This window comes from Bubalus bubalis, chromosome 4 (assembly GCF_019923935.1).
Source record: "Bubalus bubalis isolate 160015118507 breed Murrah chromosome 4, NDDB_SH_1, whole genome shotgun sequence".
Classification (NCBI taxonomy): domain Eukaryota; kingdom Metazoa; phylum Chordata; class Mammalia; order Artiodactyla; family Bovidae; genus Bubalus; species Bubalus bubalis.
Window position 1 is genome coordinate 50,357,361 of NC_059160.1, and position 16,399 is coordinate 50,373,759.

Sequence of the window (16,399 nt, forward strand, 5' to 3'; positions counted from 1 at the left end):
TCTCCAGATTGACCAAAAGATGTTTTATTGTTAATTACACAATTAAAGATGATTTTTATTGTTAATTATACTCCTGACAGGTTTGTTAAAAAACATAAATTGATTGGATTTCAAAATTTCTATGGAAAAACAGAAGACCTAGAATAGCTGAAAACAGTGTTGAAACAGTCAGAAGATTTTACATGATTTCCACTATAAAGGAAGACAGTAAGCACACAAAAAGTAGTCAACCCTATTAGTCATCTGGAAAATGCATGATTAAAATCACAATGAAATACCACCAAAACAAACTGGAACAGCTAAAGTTACAAAGACTAACAATACTGAATGCTGGTGAGGACGTGAAGCAACCAGAACTCTCAGGCATGGCTGGGGGGACTGCAAAATGGTACCCTCACATCTGGCAGTTCTGACTTGATACAAGTTATATACACAACTTAGTATTTTTTAAATTTTTTATTTTGGGTTGGGGTTTAACCAATTAACACTGTTGTGATAGTTTTAGGTGAAGAGTAAACGGACTCATCCATACATATACATGTAGCCATTCTCCCCCAAACTCCCCTCCCAACCAGACTGCCATGTAATATTAAGCAGAGTTCCACATACTGTACAGTAGGACCTTGCTGGTTATCCATTTCAAATACAGCAGTGTGTACATATCAGTCCCAAACTCCCTAACTATCTCTTCCCCGATCCTTCTCCCCATCAGCAACTGTAAATTTGTTCTCTAAGTCTGTGAGTCTTTGTTTTGTAAGTTCACTTGTATCATTCATTCCTTTTTAGATTCCACATATAGGGATGCCATACAATATTTCTCCTTCTCTGTCTGACTTACTTCAGTCAGTATGACAATCTCTAGGTCCATCCATATTGCTGCAAATGGCATTATTTCATTCTTTCTAATGGCTGAGTACTATTCCACACAACTGCATTTTGATCCAGCAATTCTATTCTTAGGTATTTATCCATGAGAAATGCCAAACTGTCTAGGCAGAGACTTAGACAGGAATGTTTATGGCAGTTTTATTCATAACAGCCAAAGAGTGAAACAAACCAAATGTCCATCAACAGGAAAAGATAACAAACTGTGCTATATTCATACAATGGAACACTACTCAACAATTAAAAGGAATGAAGAACATGGATACACGACATAATGGGGAAACACTTGGATGAATCTAAGTCAATACGTTCGACAAAAGAAGCTGACAAAACAAGAAGTAGATACTGCATAATTCTTTACCCAAAGTTCTAGAATAGGCAAAACTAATCTATGGTGAAAAAAATAAGAAAAGTGGGGAAAAACGGAGGTGAAAACTGATTAGAAGAGGCATGAGGGAATTTTCAGGGGTCATGGAAATATTCTGTATCTTATAAAAAGTATACAATTAAGACTTGTATATTATGTGTATATACACTTTACCTAAAAAGTGAAATGCTAAAAACTAATCATATGACTGATTTGTGTTGCCACTCAGCAGGAACCAACACAACACTGTAAAGCAATTTTCCCCCAAAATTAAAATAAATTTAAAAAACTTAACCAAGTAATAGGTGAGGCAGAGACAGAGTTTTAGATGAAACAAGAATAGCAAAGTTTTTATGTTTTTAATATTTATTTATTGAGCTCCACCAGGTCTTAGTTACAGTTGCACGGAATCTTCCATCTTTGCTGTGACATGCAGGATCAAGTTTCCTGAACAGGGATTAAACCCAGGTCTCCTGCATTGGGAGCATGGAGTCTTAGCCCCTGGACCACCAGGGCTAAGTGTTTTTCATGTTGAAGCTAGGTGACAGGAACATGGGGGTTCACAATACTATTCTGTATACTTTTTATATTTTGAAATTTTTCCATAAAAAAAGTTTGAAAACATCATGTGGTTCTTATTATTTTGTAAGAGGAATGAGCGCATTAAAAAAAATACCAAAACACTGGTTTCCATTTAGTCATAAGAAAGGACTGGTATCCCTGATTCTTTATCCTGGAATTCCTGCTGCCAGTTTCCTGCCTGGGAAAATTTCTTTTCCATGCTTCAAAAACTAGATCAGGTACCACTTCCTCTTTGAAGCCTTTCCTAACCCCACTTCTTTCTCTCTGCTCTTTAATTCCTTACATATAAAGAACTGAGTACTTCCATTTGTGTTCATATCACACTGTATTCTGTCTACTTACCTGTATGTCCCACTTGCTGGACATTTTGTCATCTTTTTTTTTTTTATTCCTGACTAAAATAGACCCTGAAACTGACTGGAACATCTCTGTTAAGACTGGAGATCAAATCTAGAACCTCCCCGGTTTAAAAAAAAAAAACAAGGCCATCAGAGGGTAAGACAAACTAAGACACAAGCTGCAGTAACAAAGCAAGAAGTAGTAACTGAGTAATTGATTGAAGCAAGTCAGCAGATGTTGGGGAACAAGGAACAGACAGGCACTTCAGTTTTCCCTAAACTTAGCTGTCTTTATTAAATTTTGGTCTTTCAATTCCCTTGGGAAAGAGGCTAACGATCCTTCACTTCCCTGAGGAAGAAATACGAATACAGGGGCGCCTTCTGATGCAGCACAAAGTCACTTTTCCCTAGAATAGCTGATGACGTTGCCAGGGCCGCACAGTGTCAGGGCTGGGGTAAGAGCCCAGTTGGCTTTATAAACAAGCCAAGATGCTATCCCTGATGTATCCTTTCCTTCCAAAAAGGTAGTAACTAATTTCTTCCCCATTTTTCAGAGCCCCTGGCAATGATAATGTAAAACATCTGTGACAAATGTAGCAGCAAAAGGGCTTTACGAGCAGAATAAATGCAGGAGTCACTAAAAAGGGAGGCATTAAAAACAAACAAAACATATTTTAAACAATCTACTGAAGTGCCATGTCAAAAGCTCTATTATGTAAGATAATACATTTTTACTTAGAATAACATAAAATATTTGTGTTGCCCTAGAAATGCAAAAAAGCAAAATGGCTGTCTGGGGAGGCCTTACAAATAGCTGTGAAAAGAAGAGAAGCGAAAAGCAAAGGAGAAAAGGAGAGATATAAGCATCTGAATGCAGAGGTCCAAAGAATAGCAAGAAGACATAAGAAAGCCTTCTTCAGCGATCAATGCAAAGAAATAGAGGAAAACAAGAGAATGGGAAAGACTAGGGATCTCTTCAAGAAAATCAGAGATACCAAGGGAACATTTCATGCAAAGATGGGCTCAATAAAGGACAGAAATGGTATGGACCTAACAGAAGCAGAAGATATTAAGAAGAGGTGGCAAGAATACACAGAAGAACTGTACAAAAAAGATCTTCATGACCCAGATAATCACGATGGTGTGATCACTCACCTAGAGCCAGACATCCTGGAATGTGAAGTCAAGTGGGCCTTAGAAAGCATCACTACGAACAAAGCTAGTGGAGGTGATGGAATTCCAGTTGAGCTATTTCAAATCCTGAAAGATGATGCTGTGAAAGTGCTGCACTCAATATGCCAGTGCATTTTGAAAACTCAGCAGTGGCCACAGGACTGGAAAAGGTCAGTTTTCATCCTAATCCCAAAGAAAGGCAATGCCAAAGAATGCTCAAACTACCACACAATTGCACTCATCTCACACACTAGTAAAGTAATGCTCAAAATTCTCCAAGCCAGGCTTCAGCAATACGTGAACCGTGAACTTCCTGATGTTCAAGCTAGTTTTAAAAAAGACAGAGGAACCAGAGATCAAATTGCCAACATCCGCTGGATCACAGAAAAAGCAAGAGGTCCAGAAAAACATCTATTTCTGCTCTACTGACTATGCCAAAGCCTTTGACTGTGTGGATCACAATCAACTGTGGAAAATTCTGAAAGAGATGGGAATACCAGATCACCTGACCTGCCTCTTGAGAAATTTGTATGCAGGTCAGGAAGCAACAGTTAGAACTGGACATGGAACAACAGACTGGTTCCAAATAGGAAAAGGAGTATGTCAAGGCTGTATATTGTCACCCTGTTTATTTAACTTCTATGCAGAATACATCATGAGCAACACTGGGCTGAATGAAGCACAGGAATCAAGACTGCCGGGAGAAATATCAATAACCTCAGATATGCAGATGACACCACCCTTATAGCACAAAGTGAAGAGGAACTAAAAAGCCTCTTGATGAAAATGAAAGAAGAGAGTGAAAAAGTTGGCTTAAAGCTCAACATTCAGAAAACGAAGATCATGGCATCCGGTCCCATCACTTCATGGGAAACAGATGGGGAAACAGTGGAAACAGTGTCAGACTTTATTTTGGGGAGCTCCAAAATCACTGAAGATGGTGACTGCAGCCATGAAATTAAAAGATGCTTCCTCCTTGGGAGGAAAGTTATGACCAACCTAGACAGTACGTTAAAAAGCAGAGACATTACTTTGCCCACAAAGGTTCGTCTAGTCAAGGCTATGGTTTTTCCAGTGGTCATGTATGGATGTGAGAGTTGGACTGTGAAGAAGGCTGAGCGCCGAAGAATTGATGCTTTTGAACTGTGGTGTTGGAGAAGACTCTTGAGAGTCCCTTGGACTGCAAGGAGATCCAACCAGTCCATTCTGAAGGAGATCAGCCCTGGGATTTTTTTTGGAAGGAATGATGCTAAAGCTGAAACTCTAGTACTTTGGCCACCTCATGCAAAGAGTCGACTCAGTGGAAAAGACTCTGATGCTGGGAGAGATTGGGGGCAAGAGGAGAAGGGGACGACGGAGGATGAGATGTCTGGATGGCATCACTGACTCGATGGACGGGAGTCTGGGTGAACTCCGGGAGTTGGTGATGGACAGGGATGCCTGGTGTGCTGCGATTCATGGGGTCTCAAAGAGTCGGACACAACTGAGCGACTGAACTGAACTGAACTGAACTCATATGTTCAAGTCATCAACCATTTTGGACTACCTGTGCCTCTGTAACCTTTTATCAGTTGCAAACAATTAATATTTGCTTTAATCCAGCACACAGAGAACAAGCCATCTCAAACTTCTACTTCCTGTTTGTCTCATGTGAGATACGTTTGTCTTTCTTAGCTAATCACATGTTCTCATCTTTTAAAAGAACTTCTCCAGTTCACTTTAGTAACTTTTAGTTAGCCAGTATTTTCTGTCAGTACCTATTTAAGAGGAATAAATGAATGATCTTCCAACCCACTGTTTAACTCCTGCTCAAACAGCTTAACAATGATAGTTATCTGACCAGCAATGATGATGCTTGCAATAATATGAATACCGGATCTCACTGAACCCAATGGGCTATTGTTAAGGTAAATTGTTCTTCCAGGCATTACACAGCTTTAAAGCACTGAGTGTATCTCCCCAAATGTAGCCAATTCCTAAGTATTTAGCATTTTCTCTTCACATAATTACAATGTAATTTCAGTTTATAATGAAGATGCATGTTCACCAATAGTTCACTTTCAGTGAAGACCAAAAATAGAACAGGGCAAAGGCTAACAGAGTTTTGCCACTAGAATGAGAACGCACTGGTCATAGCAAACACCCTCTTCCAACAACACAAGAGAAGACTCTACACATGGACATCACCAGATGGTCAACACTGAAATCAGACTGATTATATTCTTTGCAGCCAAAGATGCAGAAGCTCTATACAGTCAGCAAAAACAAGACTTGGAGCTGACTGTGGCTCAGATCATGAAATGTTTATTGCCAAATTCAGACTTAAACTGAGGAAAGTAGGGAAAACCACTAGACTATTCAGGTATGACCTAAATCAAATCCCTTACAACTATACAGTGGAAATGACAAATAGATTCAAGGGATTAGATCTGATAGACAGAGTGCCTGAAAAACTATGCGTGGAGATTCGTGACGTTGTACAGTAAACAGGGATCAAGACCATCCCCAAGAAAAAGAAATGCAAAAAGACAAAATAGTTTTCTGAGGAGGCCTTACAAACAGCTATGAAAAGAGAAGCAAACGGCAAAGGAGAAAAGGAAAGATGTACCCATTTGAATGCAGAGTTTCCAGAATAGCAGAGATAAGAGAGCCTTCCTCAATACAAAGAAATAGAGGAAATAGAGAAATAGAGGAAAACAATAGAATGGGAAAGACTAGAGATGTCTTTAAGAAAATTAGAGACACCAAGGGAACTTTTCATGCAAAGATGGGCACAATGATGGACAGAAATGGTACGAATCTAACCGAAACAGAAGATATAAGAAGAGGTGGCAAGAATACACAGAAGAACTATACAAAAGACCTTCATGACCCAGTGAAAAATTATGATGGTGTGCTCACTCACCTAGAGCCAGACATCGTGGAATGTGAAGTCAAGTGGACCTTAGGAAGCATCACTATGAGCAAAGCTAGTAGAGGTGATGGATTTCCAGTTGAGCTCTTTCAAATCCTAAAAGATGATACTGTGAAAGTGCTGCACTCAATATGCCAGCAAATTTGGAAAACTCAGCAGTAGCCACAGGACTGGAAAAGGTCAGTTTTCATTTCAATCCCAAAGAAAGGCAATGCCAAAGAATGCTCAAACTACTGCACAATTGCACTCATCTCACACGCTAGCAAAGTAACTCTCCAAGTTCTCCAAGCCAGGCTTCAACAGTATGTGAGCCGTGAACTTCCAGATGTTGAAGCTGGATTTAGAAAAGGCAGAGGAACCAGAGATCAAATTGCCAACATTCACTGGAACATTGAAAAAGCAAGAGAGTTCCAGAAAAACATCTATTTCTGCTCTATTGACTATGCCAAAGCCTTTGTGTGGATCACAATAAACTGTGGAAAATTCTGAAAGAGATGGGAATACCTGACCACCTGACTTGCTTCCTGAGAAATCTGTATGCAGGTCAAGAAGCAACAGTTAGAACTGAACATGGAACAACAGACTGGTTCCAAATAGGAAAAGGAGTACATCAAGGCTGTATATTGTCACCCTGCTTATTTAACTTCTATGCAGAGTACATCATGAGAAACACTGGGCTGGAAGAAGCATAAGCTGGAATTAAGACTGCCAGGAGAAGTATCAATAACCTCAGATATGCAGATGATAACACCCTTATGGCAGAAAGTGAAGAAGAACTAAAGAGCTTCTTGATGAAAGTGAAAGAGGAGAGTGAAAAAGTTGGCTTAAAATTCAACATTCAGAAAACTAAGATTATGGCATCTGGTCCCATCACTTCATGGCAAACAGATGGGGAAGCAATGGAAACAGTGACAGACTTTATTTTGGGGGGCTCCAAAATCACTGTAGATGGTGAGTGCAGCCATGAAATTAAAAGACACTTGCTCCTTGGAAGAAAAATTATGACAAACCTCGATAGCTTATTAAAAAGCAGAGACATTGCCAACCAAGGTACATCTAATCAATGGTTTTTCAAAAAACCATTGATTCAAACCTTCAAAGCTTCAAAAAGCTATGGTTTTTCCAGTAGTCACGTATGGATGTGAAAGTTGGACTATAAAGAATGCTGAGCGCCAAAGAATTGATGCTTTTGAACTGTGGTGTTGGAGAAGACTCCTGAGAATCCCTCGGACAGCAAGGAGATCCAACCAGTCCATCCTAAAGGAAATCGGTCCTGAATATTCATTGGAAGGACTGATGTTGAAGCTGAAACTCCAATACTTTGGCCATCTGATGTGAAGAACTGACTCATCTGAGAAGACCCCGATGCTGGGAAAGATTGAAGGTGGAAGAAGGGGACGACAGAAGATGAGATGATTGGATGGCATCACCGACTCAATGGACTTGAGTTTGAGTAAACTCCAGGAATTGGTGATGGACAGGGAGGCCTGGCGTGCTGTAGTCCATGGGGTCACAAAGAGTCAGACACGACTGAGTGACTGAACTGAACTGAAATCGAAACAACTTCTCCTGATGCTGCCTGCCTGATAACTAGAATTGACTGGTTAACTACAGAAAAAGAAGAAGGCAGTGATAAGAATAATCCTTACTATTTTCTGCTTTGGAATTTATATGTACTTACATATGACAATCAATCTTCCTAAATGTTTGGTTCAGTCTATGAAAATATCAAGACTCATTTCATTTTTCAGAACACATACTAACAGATATAAGGAAAATACTATCTCTATAAACATCCTGGGTGACAAGAAAAAGCAGCATGGAATTTATACCTTATTTAAGCAACCTAACAGAAGAGACAATGTACACGTGGATAAATAAGAACTGTCCATTGTGCTTCTCTATTGTAGGGAAATCCTACCTACCAGCATGGCTATGAGAAGGGTCACTACTGATTTATGCTTAGCAAAGCACCTTACAAACATGTAACTAAAAATCCTGCGTATGGCTATAAGGGCTACCTGTCACATGGGAAGGGAAGTCTAATTATTTTGATTATGTTTAGGATATATAAAGGGGCTTCCAAAGTGACTCATTTGTAAAGAATTCACCTGCCAAGAAGGAGACGTTGGTTCGATCCCTGGTTCAGGAAGATCCCCTGGAGAAGGAAATGGCAACCCACTCCAGTATTCTTGCCTGGGAAATTCCACTGACAGAGGAGCCTGGAGGCTACAGTCCATGGGGCTGCAGAGTCGGACAGGACTTAGTGACTAAACAACAACAAAGCATATATACAGTTCCCTGTCTTCATCTTTGGTCCTAAAATCCACAGGTTCCAGCTGGAAGTGCCTAAGGCAGGTCAATGAAGGCTCTGCAGTGGCAAATGCGTTCTGAGCCTGGGTCTTTCTTGCTGGAAACATTGAAAATTCAGCAAAAGGGTTAGAGACCACATACAACTGGATGCTGAAAGCAACTCGAGGCAGGGAATAAAAAAGAATATTAAAGAGAAAGACGTAAAAAAAAAAAGCTTTCTACACTAGAGGTGCTGTAGTTTAAAAAATTGTGTCACCAGGCAAATACAGAAAAAAAGAATACTTGCTATTTATTACATTAGAACAAAAGCTTCTTGGTCCCTCTGCTTCTAAACTGGACACCAAAGCCGATAATTTGTCTAGGCAGACTCCTCCAATCCCTCAAATAATGAGCCAAAGAAGCTCCTTGACCACTACTCCCATCTCCCCAACATCCACCCCAAATCTCTACCCCCAAAAGTCACTGCATCTGATGCTTTAGCAACGAGCAGCATTAAATCTTCAATTAATTCCCTTTCATAGTGAAGGACAACGTGAAAAGACACACCTGCATCTGTGTGAAAATCTGAGCTTTCTGGCACTCTTCCAGACTGGGCCCAAACGCAGCCATCACGTGCTCCTCTGTTCCGATCATCTGCACAATTTCCTGGTCACTCTCAACACCCATGGCCTAGGAAGGGAAGAAAAGACAGAAAGAGTGTGGGCTTTGTGTTAACTCACTGACATTTGCTTATGCTAATTTGGCATTGTTTGTGGGTATTACTTCTAAGCAAAAGCTAGCTCTTTTCTCAGAAACGGTGCCATCTGGCATTGGCAGTCACAGCCCAAGCTGCAGAAGAACCTGAAACAGAAATTTTGATGAGGAAGAGGAAAAACAAACATTCTCAAGCACTTTCTGCATGTGTACTATCTTCTACAATTTATAAGTATCCAAGGAAGTGCGACGGTAGAGTGGAGACCCTGGTCACAATTACAAAGGCAAACTGAAAAAAGAAAAACAAAACAAAAGAAAAGGCAAAGAGCAGTAAATCAGAAAATATGCACGGCTGAAAATAAACAGAACCCTCAAAAAGTTTTGCCGCAAGACAAAATTTTCTGAGAACTGTCAAATCACGTACCTTTAGGCTCAAAGAATTTTTCCTAGAGGATGTTTTACCTCACTATTCTAGAGATATCAAGCTCTACTTTATGTAGGTTTTTAATGAGATTTTTATAAAACCAAGAACACCCTTAGGTTTAAAAAACCCATTTATCTTTAAGTGTTTCAAGGTGGCAGCCAGCAACGCAGGTCTTTGTAGATTCCATATGGTCATCCTAAGGCTCACTCCTTCACACATTTGCCTGGCATTCTGCCACATCAAGAAATAGAGCATAATCTCACTAAACCTATCCTGGCAGAAAAGTAATCCACTTCTAAGAAGTTAGGGGAAAAGTTACATTTGTATTCAAATTCTTCCTTTACCTTCGCAGAGAAAAGAGAACCAGGGGTACTCGTCTATTAAACTTTGACGATCTAGTTCTTAGCTCTTCTCCACACACGAGACAGGGAAAATCAAATTCTGAGTCTGATGCAGAACACGGAGAGCATCACGCTGGGCACAATGGAAGGGGCACCTCTTCAAAGTTGACAGAGAACGTCAACAGGCCTGACAACCACCAGTGCACATCACCTCCTCCACCTGCGTTTCTTCATTTGTCATCACAGGGCAAACCCGGTCCCTTCCAGCTCCACATTCCACCACTCTACATTTGAATTTTAATAGTCTGTATCATACAAATTCAATTTGGATATCTTAGGATCATATGTAAGCTCACTGAAAGTTTCGAAGCTTGCTAGGACAGATGCTGTTGTTCAGTTGCTCAGTTGTAGTTCAGCCGACTCTTTGCAACCCCATGGACTGCAGTACACCACGCTTCCCTGTCCTTCACCATCTACCAGAGTTTGCTCAAACTCATAGTCATGATGCCATCCAACCATCTCATCCTCTGTCGTCCCCTTCTCCTCCCACCTTCAATCTTTCCCAGCATCAGAGTCTTTTCCAATGAGTCAGCTCTTTGCATCAGGTGGCCAAAGTATTGAAACTTCAGCTTCAGCATCAGTCCTTCCAATGAATATTCGGGACTGATTTCCTTTAGGATTGACTGGTTTGATCTCCTTGCAGTCCAATGGACTCTCAAGTGTCTTCTCCAGCACCACAATTTGAAAGCATCAATTCTTTGGTGCTCAGCCTTCTTTATGGTCCAACTCTCACATCCATACATGACTACTAGAAAAATCATAGCTTGGACCATACAGACCTTTGTCAGCAAAGTAATGTCTCTGCTTTTTAATATGCTGTCTAGGTTTGTCATAGTTTTTCTTCCAAGGAGCAAATGTCTTAATTTTGTGGCTGCAGTCACCATCCACAGTGATTATGGAGCCCAAGAAAAGAAAATCTGTCACTGTTTCCACTTCTTCCCCATCTATTTGCCATGAAGTGATGGGACTGGATGCCATGATCTTAGTTTTTTGAATGCTGAGTTTTAAGCCAGCTTTTTTACTCTCCTCTTTCACTCTCATCAAGATGCACCTCTGCTTGGGTGTGGGCTAAACTTAATGACTCACTTCTATAGATAAAAGGTAGGAACCACTGTATGACTCTGGAGCCTGGGTCACAAAGGTACTGCAGCTTCTTGCTGGCTCCTCTGGGGACCAGTGGCCATGTCATGGAGATACTCCAGCCCCCATGGAAGAGCCAGTAGTGAGGAACCAGGTCTCTTACCCTGAGGGTCAGCCACCTCCAGCTCCAATCCATTCTTCAGATGACTGAGGCCTTAGCTGACATGAAGGAAAGATTTTCATGGCTTCGACTCGTGAAAGACCCTGAGCCAGGACTACTCAGTCTAGCAGGGCCCAAACCCCTGACCAACAGAGACTCTGTTGTGATTTGTCACTCAGCACAGATAACTAATAAACCAACTTTGGGAGTTAAATCCACTAAACTTAATATTTTAAGTGTACAACTTGTTTTGAAAAATTTTTTTGTTTCATGAACAAAATGAAGAAGTTTTCAGGATACAAATCTTTTTTTTATATGTTAATTTTCACGTCAGTTTTCATGTCTTTTTTCTCTGATACAATGCATTTATTCAAATGGACACTAGACAGCAGCTCTAAACACTACACAAATTCATTAAACACAGTCTTCCTGGGACTTCCCTAGTGGTCCAGTGGTTAAGAATCCACCTTTCAATGCAGGGGACAAGGGTTTGGTCCCTGGTCAGGGAACTAAGATCCCACATGCAATGGAGCTACTAAGGCTACGTGAACTAGAGAAGCCTGTGTGCCTCCGTGAAGACCTAGCACAGTCAAAAAAAGAAAAACACACAGACATTTAGTCTTTCATGGATTAAAGAAGAGCAATCCTAAAAAATTATCAGCTGTAATTTAAAAAAAGAACAACCCTAGATTATCCTTTAACCAAACACAGAGCTGCATCTACTCTGATGGTAATGGCATCTATCTAGTACCATCTATCCTTTGTGGTCTGCCAAGGAGCCACTCAGAAATAACAGACGACAGTACTTCTCTGTGAAAAGCCAGTTAGAATGTAAGTTAATTTTTACCTGTCAATCTCTCAAATAATGGGTTTCAATGGAACCAACATATTTTTACAAAAACAACACTAAGGCAATAGTCTGCAGTCATCTTTCTCTAAAATCTCAAACATAAAACTTTGTAACTAAGGCGTCTCACTTCTCAGGGAAAGCCCCAACACTAAAGAAAACAAACAAAAAAAAAACCACTGAAGGAGATAAGATCTGTGTAGAACAGGTGCCAAACCAAGGAGGCAAAAAGATACAGCAGGAAAAGACCTCACTGAAACAAACAGAATCCTAGAGCTGAAACAGCAGATGCATTCTGGGTCAGCACCCTTTCGTTTGACAAGACAACACCTAAACCACATGAAGGTCACCGTATGTCACCTTAATACTTTTTAGCTCAGTAATCTCCAAGCAAAAAAGACAGTGTTCTTGATTGTCTCTTTTGGTGTTTAATAATAACGAAAGAGTCTTCCCTTGAAGCTGCCACTTCAAGTTGCCCTGATGCTGATCTAAGGAGCAAGTCTATAATTGCACAAAACTCTCGAGCGGCCTAACATGAATCTAAACAGACTGCTTAGGCCTTCCAAATATTTTTCAGCTGTGAAACAAAGATATGCCAAAGATACGTCACACAGTAAATGACACTCTATATGCAGAAGAATGATCTGTGCCAAAGCTTAGCTCTAAAAGCCCTAAACTCTTCCTATATCAGATCACTGAAACACAGGGTGATAACTCAGTCAGGTCGTCATAAATAATGCTCCAGCTCCAAAGACGGAAGTGACTTTATGACTATTTAGCCTTCAGAAGTCACAGCTACAAATAAATGACATACTGCTATGGAAACGACAGCAAAATGCCCAACCACTTTGCTCTACAGACATAATTTAGACATCTGAAAACCAGCTTTATATGGAACGCTGTACTCCAGATATCTGAAATCATTTCACCTAACGAATAAGTCAAGAGTGAAGGCTATTTAATAACTGCATGAAAAAATAGCAGAGATAATACATTTCCACGGAAGGTCACCCAGACTGGCAATCAGCAATAAGAACAAAAATAAGGGGATGTGCTCTTTAAAAAGTGGCAGGAAGTCTTCTCCTTGGATATCCACTCAGTGTGACTAGAAGTGTGATTTTTAGAGACAGAAAGAAGAATACTAATGAGCAGAAGAGAATGATACAAAAGCTAATGGTGATATGCTGCAACATATTATGTGAAGAAGGGAAAAGGGTTAAGTTCTTAAAGTATCTAACATTCAGAAACCAGAGATTTTTCTTTGGACAGAAGTCAACCTATCATTACCAGAAGCAGTCCATGCAGATAACAAAAGAACTGCATTCACTCACTTGAACTCTAATTTTTTTTCTCTTTAAAGACCAAAAATTTCAAAATTATGCAATGCCCAGCCCCCTTGATATCTGTCCTCTTTTTCCATAAAAATCTTCAGGCTACAGATGCCGTCACAGCACAATTGCTGAATACTGAGGGGTACAAAAAATAAAAGTGGGGAAGATTCATGGGCAGGAGAACCTTTGTTGTAATTCAAGTCCATAAATAAGGCTGATCTAGGTCTTAAAAGCTTTATCCGTCATATTCAGACTCAGCATGGAGTCTGGAAACCCTGCTGCTTCTGTCCCTTTTAGCCAATTGTTGGCTACAATCAACAACCATCAAGTCCTAATGACTGTCAAGGTCTGTGTTAGGGCCACACAACACAAAAAGAGAAATGATGTGACTTTTCTGGTAGCCTACTTTATTTTCCCGGGCTTCTGATGTTAAATGTGTAACGAGGACTCACTAAAAAGAAATAGCATTGTCTTTCTACGCAGTCTACTTTGCAAAAAATATATTATCTCATTTGCTCTTCAAAGAAACCCACCCCCCCCTTAGGTAAAATGCTCACTTTAGATGAGTTATCCAAGACTCAGGAAGACTGGGAAATCCATCCAAGGCCACACAGACTAGTAAGTGAAGAGACTGGAAATCAACCTGGATCTGCCTGATGGTAAGACATCCAATATTCATTCTATGCTGCCTCCCAAATGGGAAGGTCTTAACAGTGGTTAAAAAGCAAGTTCATTAAAGCAACTCTATAGTGAGAGACCCAAAAAAAGTGACTATGTGTGACCAATGTATTCATTTGACCTAAAATTTTTCAAATATTTATTTTAGTTAGTATACACAGCTGATTAAAATGTAATGAATACATTTAGGGGGGAAATTGAACAATGTGTACAAGTGTTTAAAAAAATACATAATCCCACTCCCAGGAATTAAGTCTCACAAAATAATCAGCAACACACACAAACATGTATATATAAGGATGCCCAGTGCTGTGCATAAGAGTGAAAATTTAGGGAAAAAAGACACCTACATGTCCCACTATAGGAATTTGCTTAAACAGATATTATATACATGAATTCTATAGAATACCTAGTAAAAATAATGATGTGGATTTTATTTATAGATGAGGAAAGTTACTCAAAATTCATTGCTAACTAAAAAAAGTAAAATAAAATCAATGTGTATATTTCAAAAGCAAAGGAAAAAAGGTCTTAAAAAACTTTATCCAACATTGTTACACTTTTTAGTGACTTTCTCAATTCAATGTAAGGACTATTTTACAATCAGAAATGGAGAAGCTGGAAATCTCAACTACTGGCTGCATAAAAATGCACATTATTAAGTTATAGCCCCATTCTAGAAAGGATTTAAGTCAGCTATGAATATGTATACATTTACAACATAATATTAAATTTGACAGAAAAAACTGTCTTATCAAACTTTTGTCACCTGCTGCTGCTACGTCGCTTCAGTCGTGTCCGACTCTGTGCGACCCCATAGACAGCAGCCCACCAGGCTCCGCCGTCCCTGGGATTCTCCAGGCAAGAACACTGGAGTGGGTTGCCATTTCCTTCTCCAATACATGAAAGTGAAAAGTGAAAGTGAAGTCGCCTAGTATTTAGAAGTTTTCTGGTTTTAATGCATGAATGTGTCTAATGATCCATTTTCCATATGAGTGTCATAACAGTATCTGCATTATAATTAAGTTATAGTTTCTGGTCTAGGGAAAGCAGTCCTACACATCTTTATAAAGCTCTGAAATTGTCCATAAAAGTCCTTCTGATGCATGGTAACATACTGCCCTCTGCTGGAGATGTAATTTCACATAGGTAAAATTTATCCACTAAACCTCACTCTGTACACAAGATACTGCGTTGGGCAATGTGGGATTTCCTTCAAGAAAAGACAGAATTACTTTGTCTTTTACAAAAATTATAATTACAAATAACATAAACTTCAAAGAAAGGTAATAAGAAGTAAATTTAAAAATTCACAGTGGACATGAGTTTGAGCAAGCTCCAGGAGATGGTGCCGGACAGGGAAGCCTGCCGTGCTGCATCCATGGAGTTGCAGAGTTGGACACAATTGAGTGACTGAACAGTAAATACCACTTAAACATTATTTCTACAGGAAAATGTCTTTTGGGTTCTAAGTCAACAATTCACAAAGAAGATTTTAAAAATCAGATTTAGCTTAAAGATTCATTATTTATGAAAAAATTCACAGGGATCCCCAAGTCCATAAAAAAGAACAAGACTCAGATCATCCTTTGTGACCTAGAAAATTACACTTCTAGAAACTTAGCCTGCAGATATCCTTGCCCTGTATAAAATATTACAGCAGCTTTGAAATAGCAGGAGCTGTATGTCCATTGATAAGACAATAGTTAAATAAATTATGGTACACCTATAAATGGAATCATTAAAAAAAAAAACAGTAGCTGTATATGAACTAATAAAACTCTATCTTCAAGATGTAAGTTACAAAAAAGAAAACAAGCTAAGTGCAAAATAGGGTGCAGTGTATGTAAGTGAAAGTGAAAGAAAGTGAAATTGCTCACTCGTGTCCAACTCTTTGCAACCCCATGGGACTGTAGCCTACCAGGCTCCTCTGTCCATGGGATTTTCCAGGCAAGAGTACTGGAGTGGGTTGCCATTTCCTTCTCCAATGTAAGTGAAAAACAAAACATAAAAGAAACCTACAACATACTCAGGTGCTGTACACGCATAGACTAGCTCTAGAGGGACGCACCAGAAACCAGTGTTGCTGGGCAGGACAACCACATTTTTAGGTACAGGTGGGTGAGAGGCCTACTCATTACTATACACCCTTTTGTATCTTTGGAATTCCTTATCGTGTTTCCATTTTAAAGAATAGATCACTACTTTTAAAA

General features: G+C 39.6%; 1 protein-coding gene across 4 annotated transcripts in view; it reads right to left on the reverse strand.

Moving 5' to 3' along the window:
• POLR3B (RNA polymerase III subunit B) overlaps positions 1 to 16,399 on the reverse strand; it is a 117,842-nt gene that overhangs the window by 81,648 nt on the left and 19,795 nt on the right. For all 4 annotated transcript variants that reach the window (XM_006069580.4, XM_044941399.2, XM_044941401.2 and 1 more), the window contains one exon: positions 9,119 to 9,241. In XM_006069580.4, the coding sequence (XP_006069642.1) occupies positions 9,119 to 9,241 (123 nt within the window). The remainder of the gene's footprint in view (positions 1 to 9,118; positions 9,242 to 16,399) is intronic.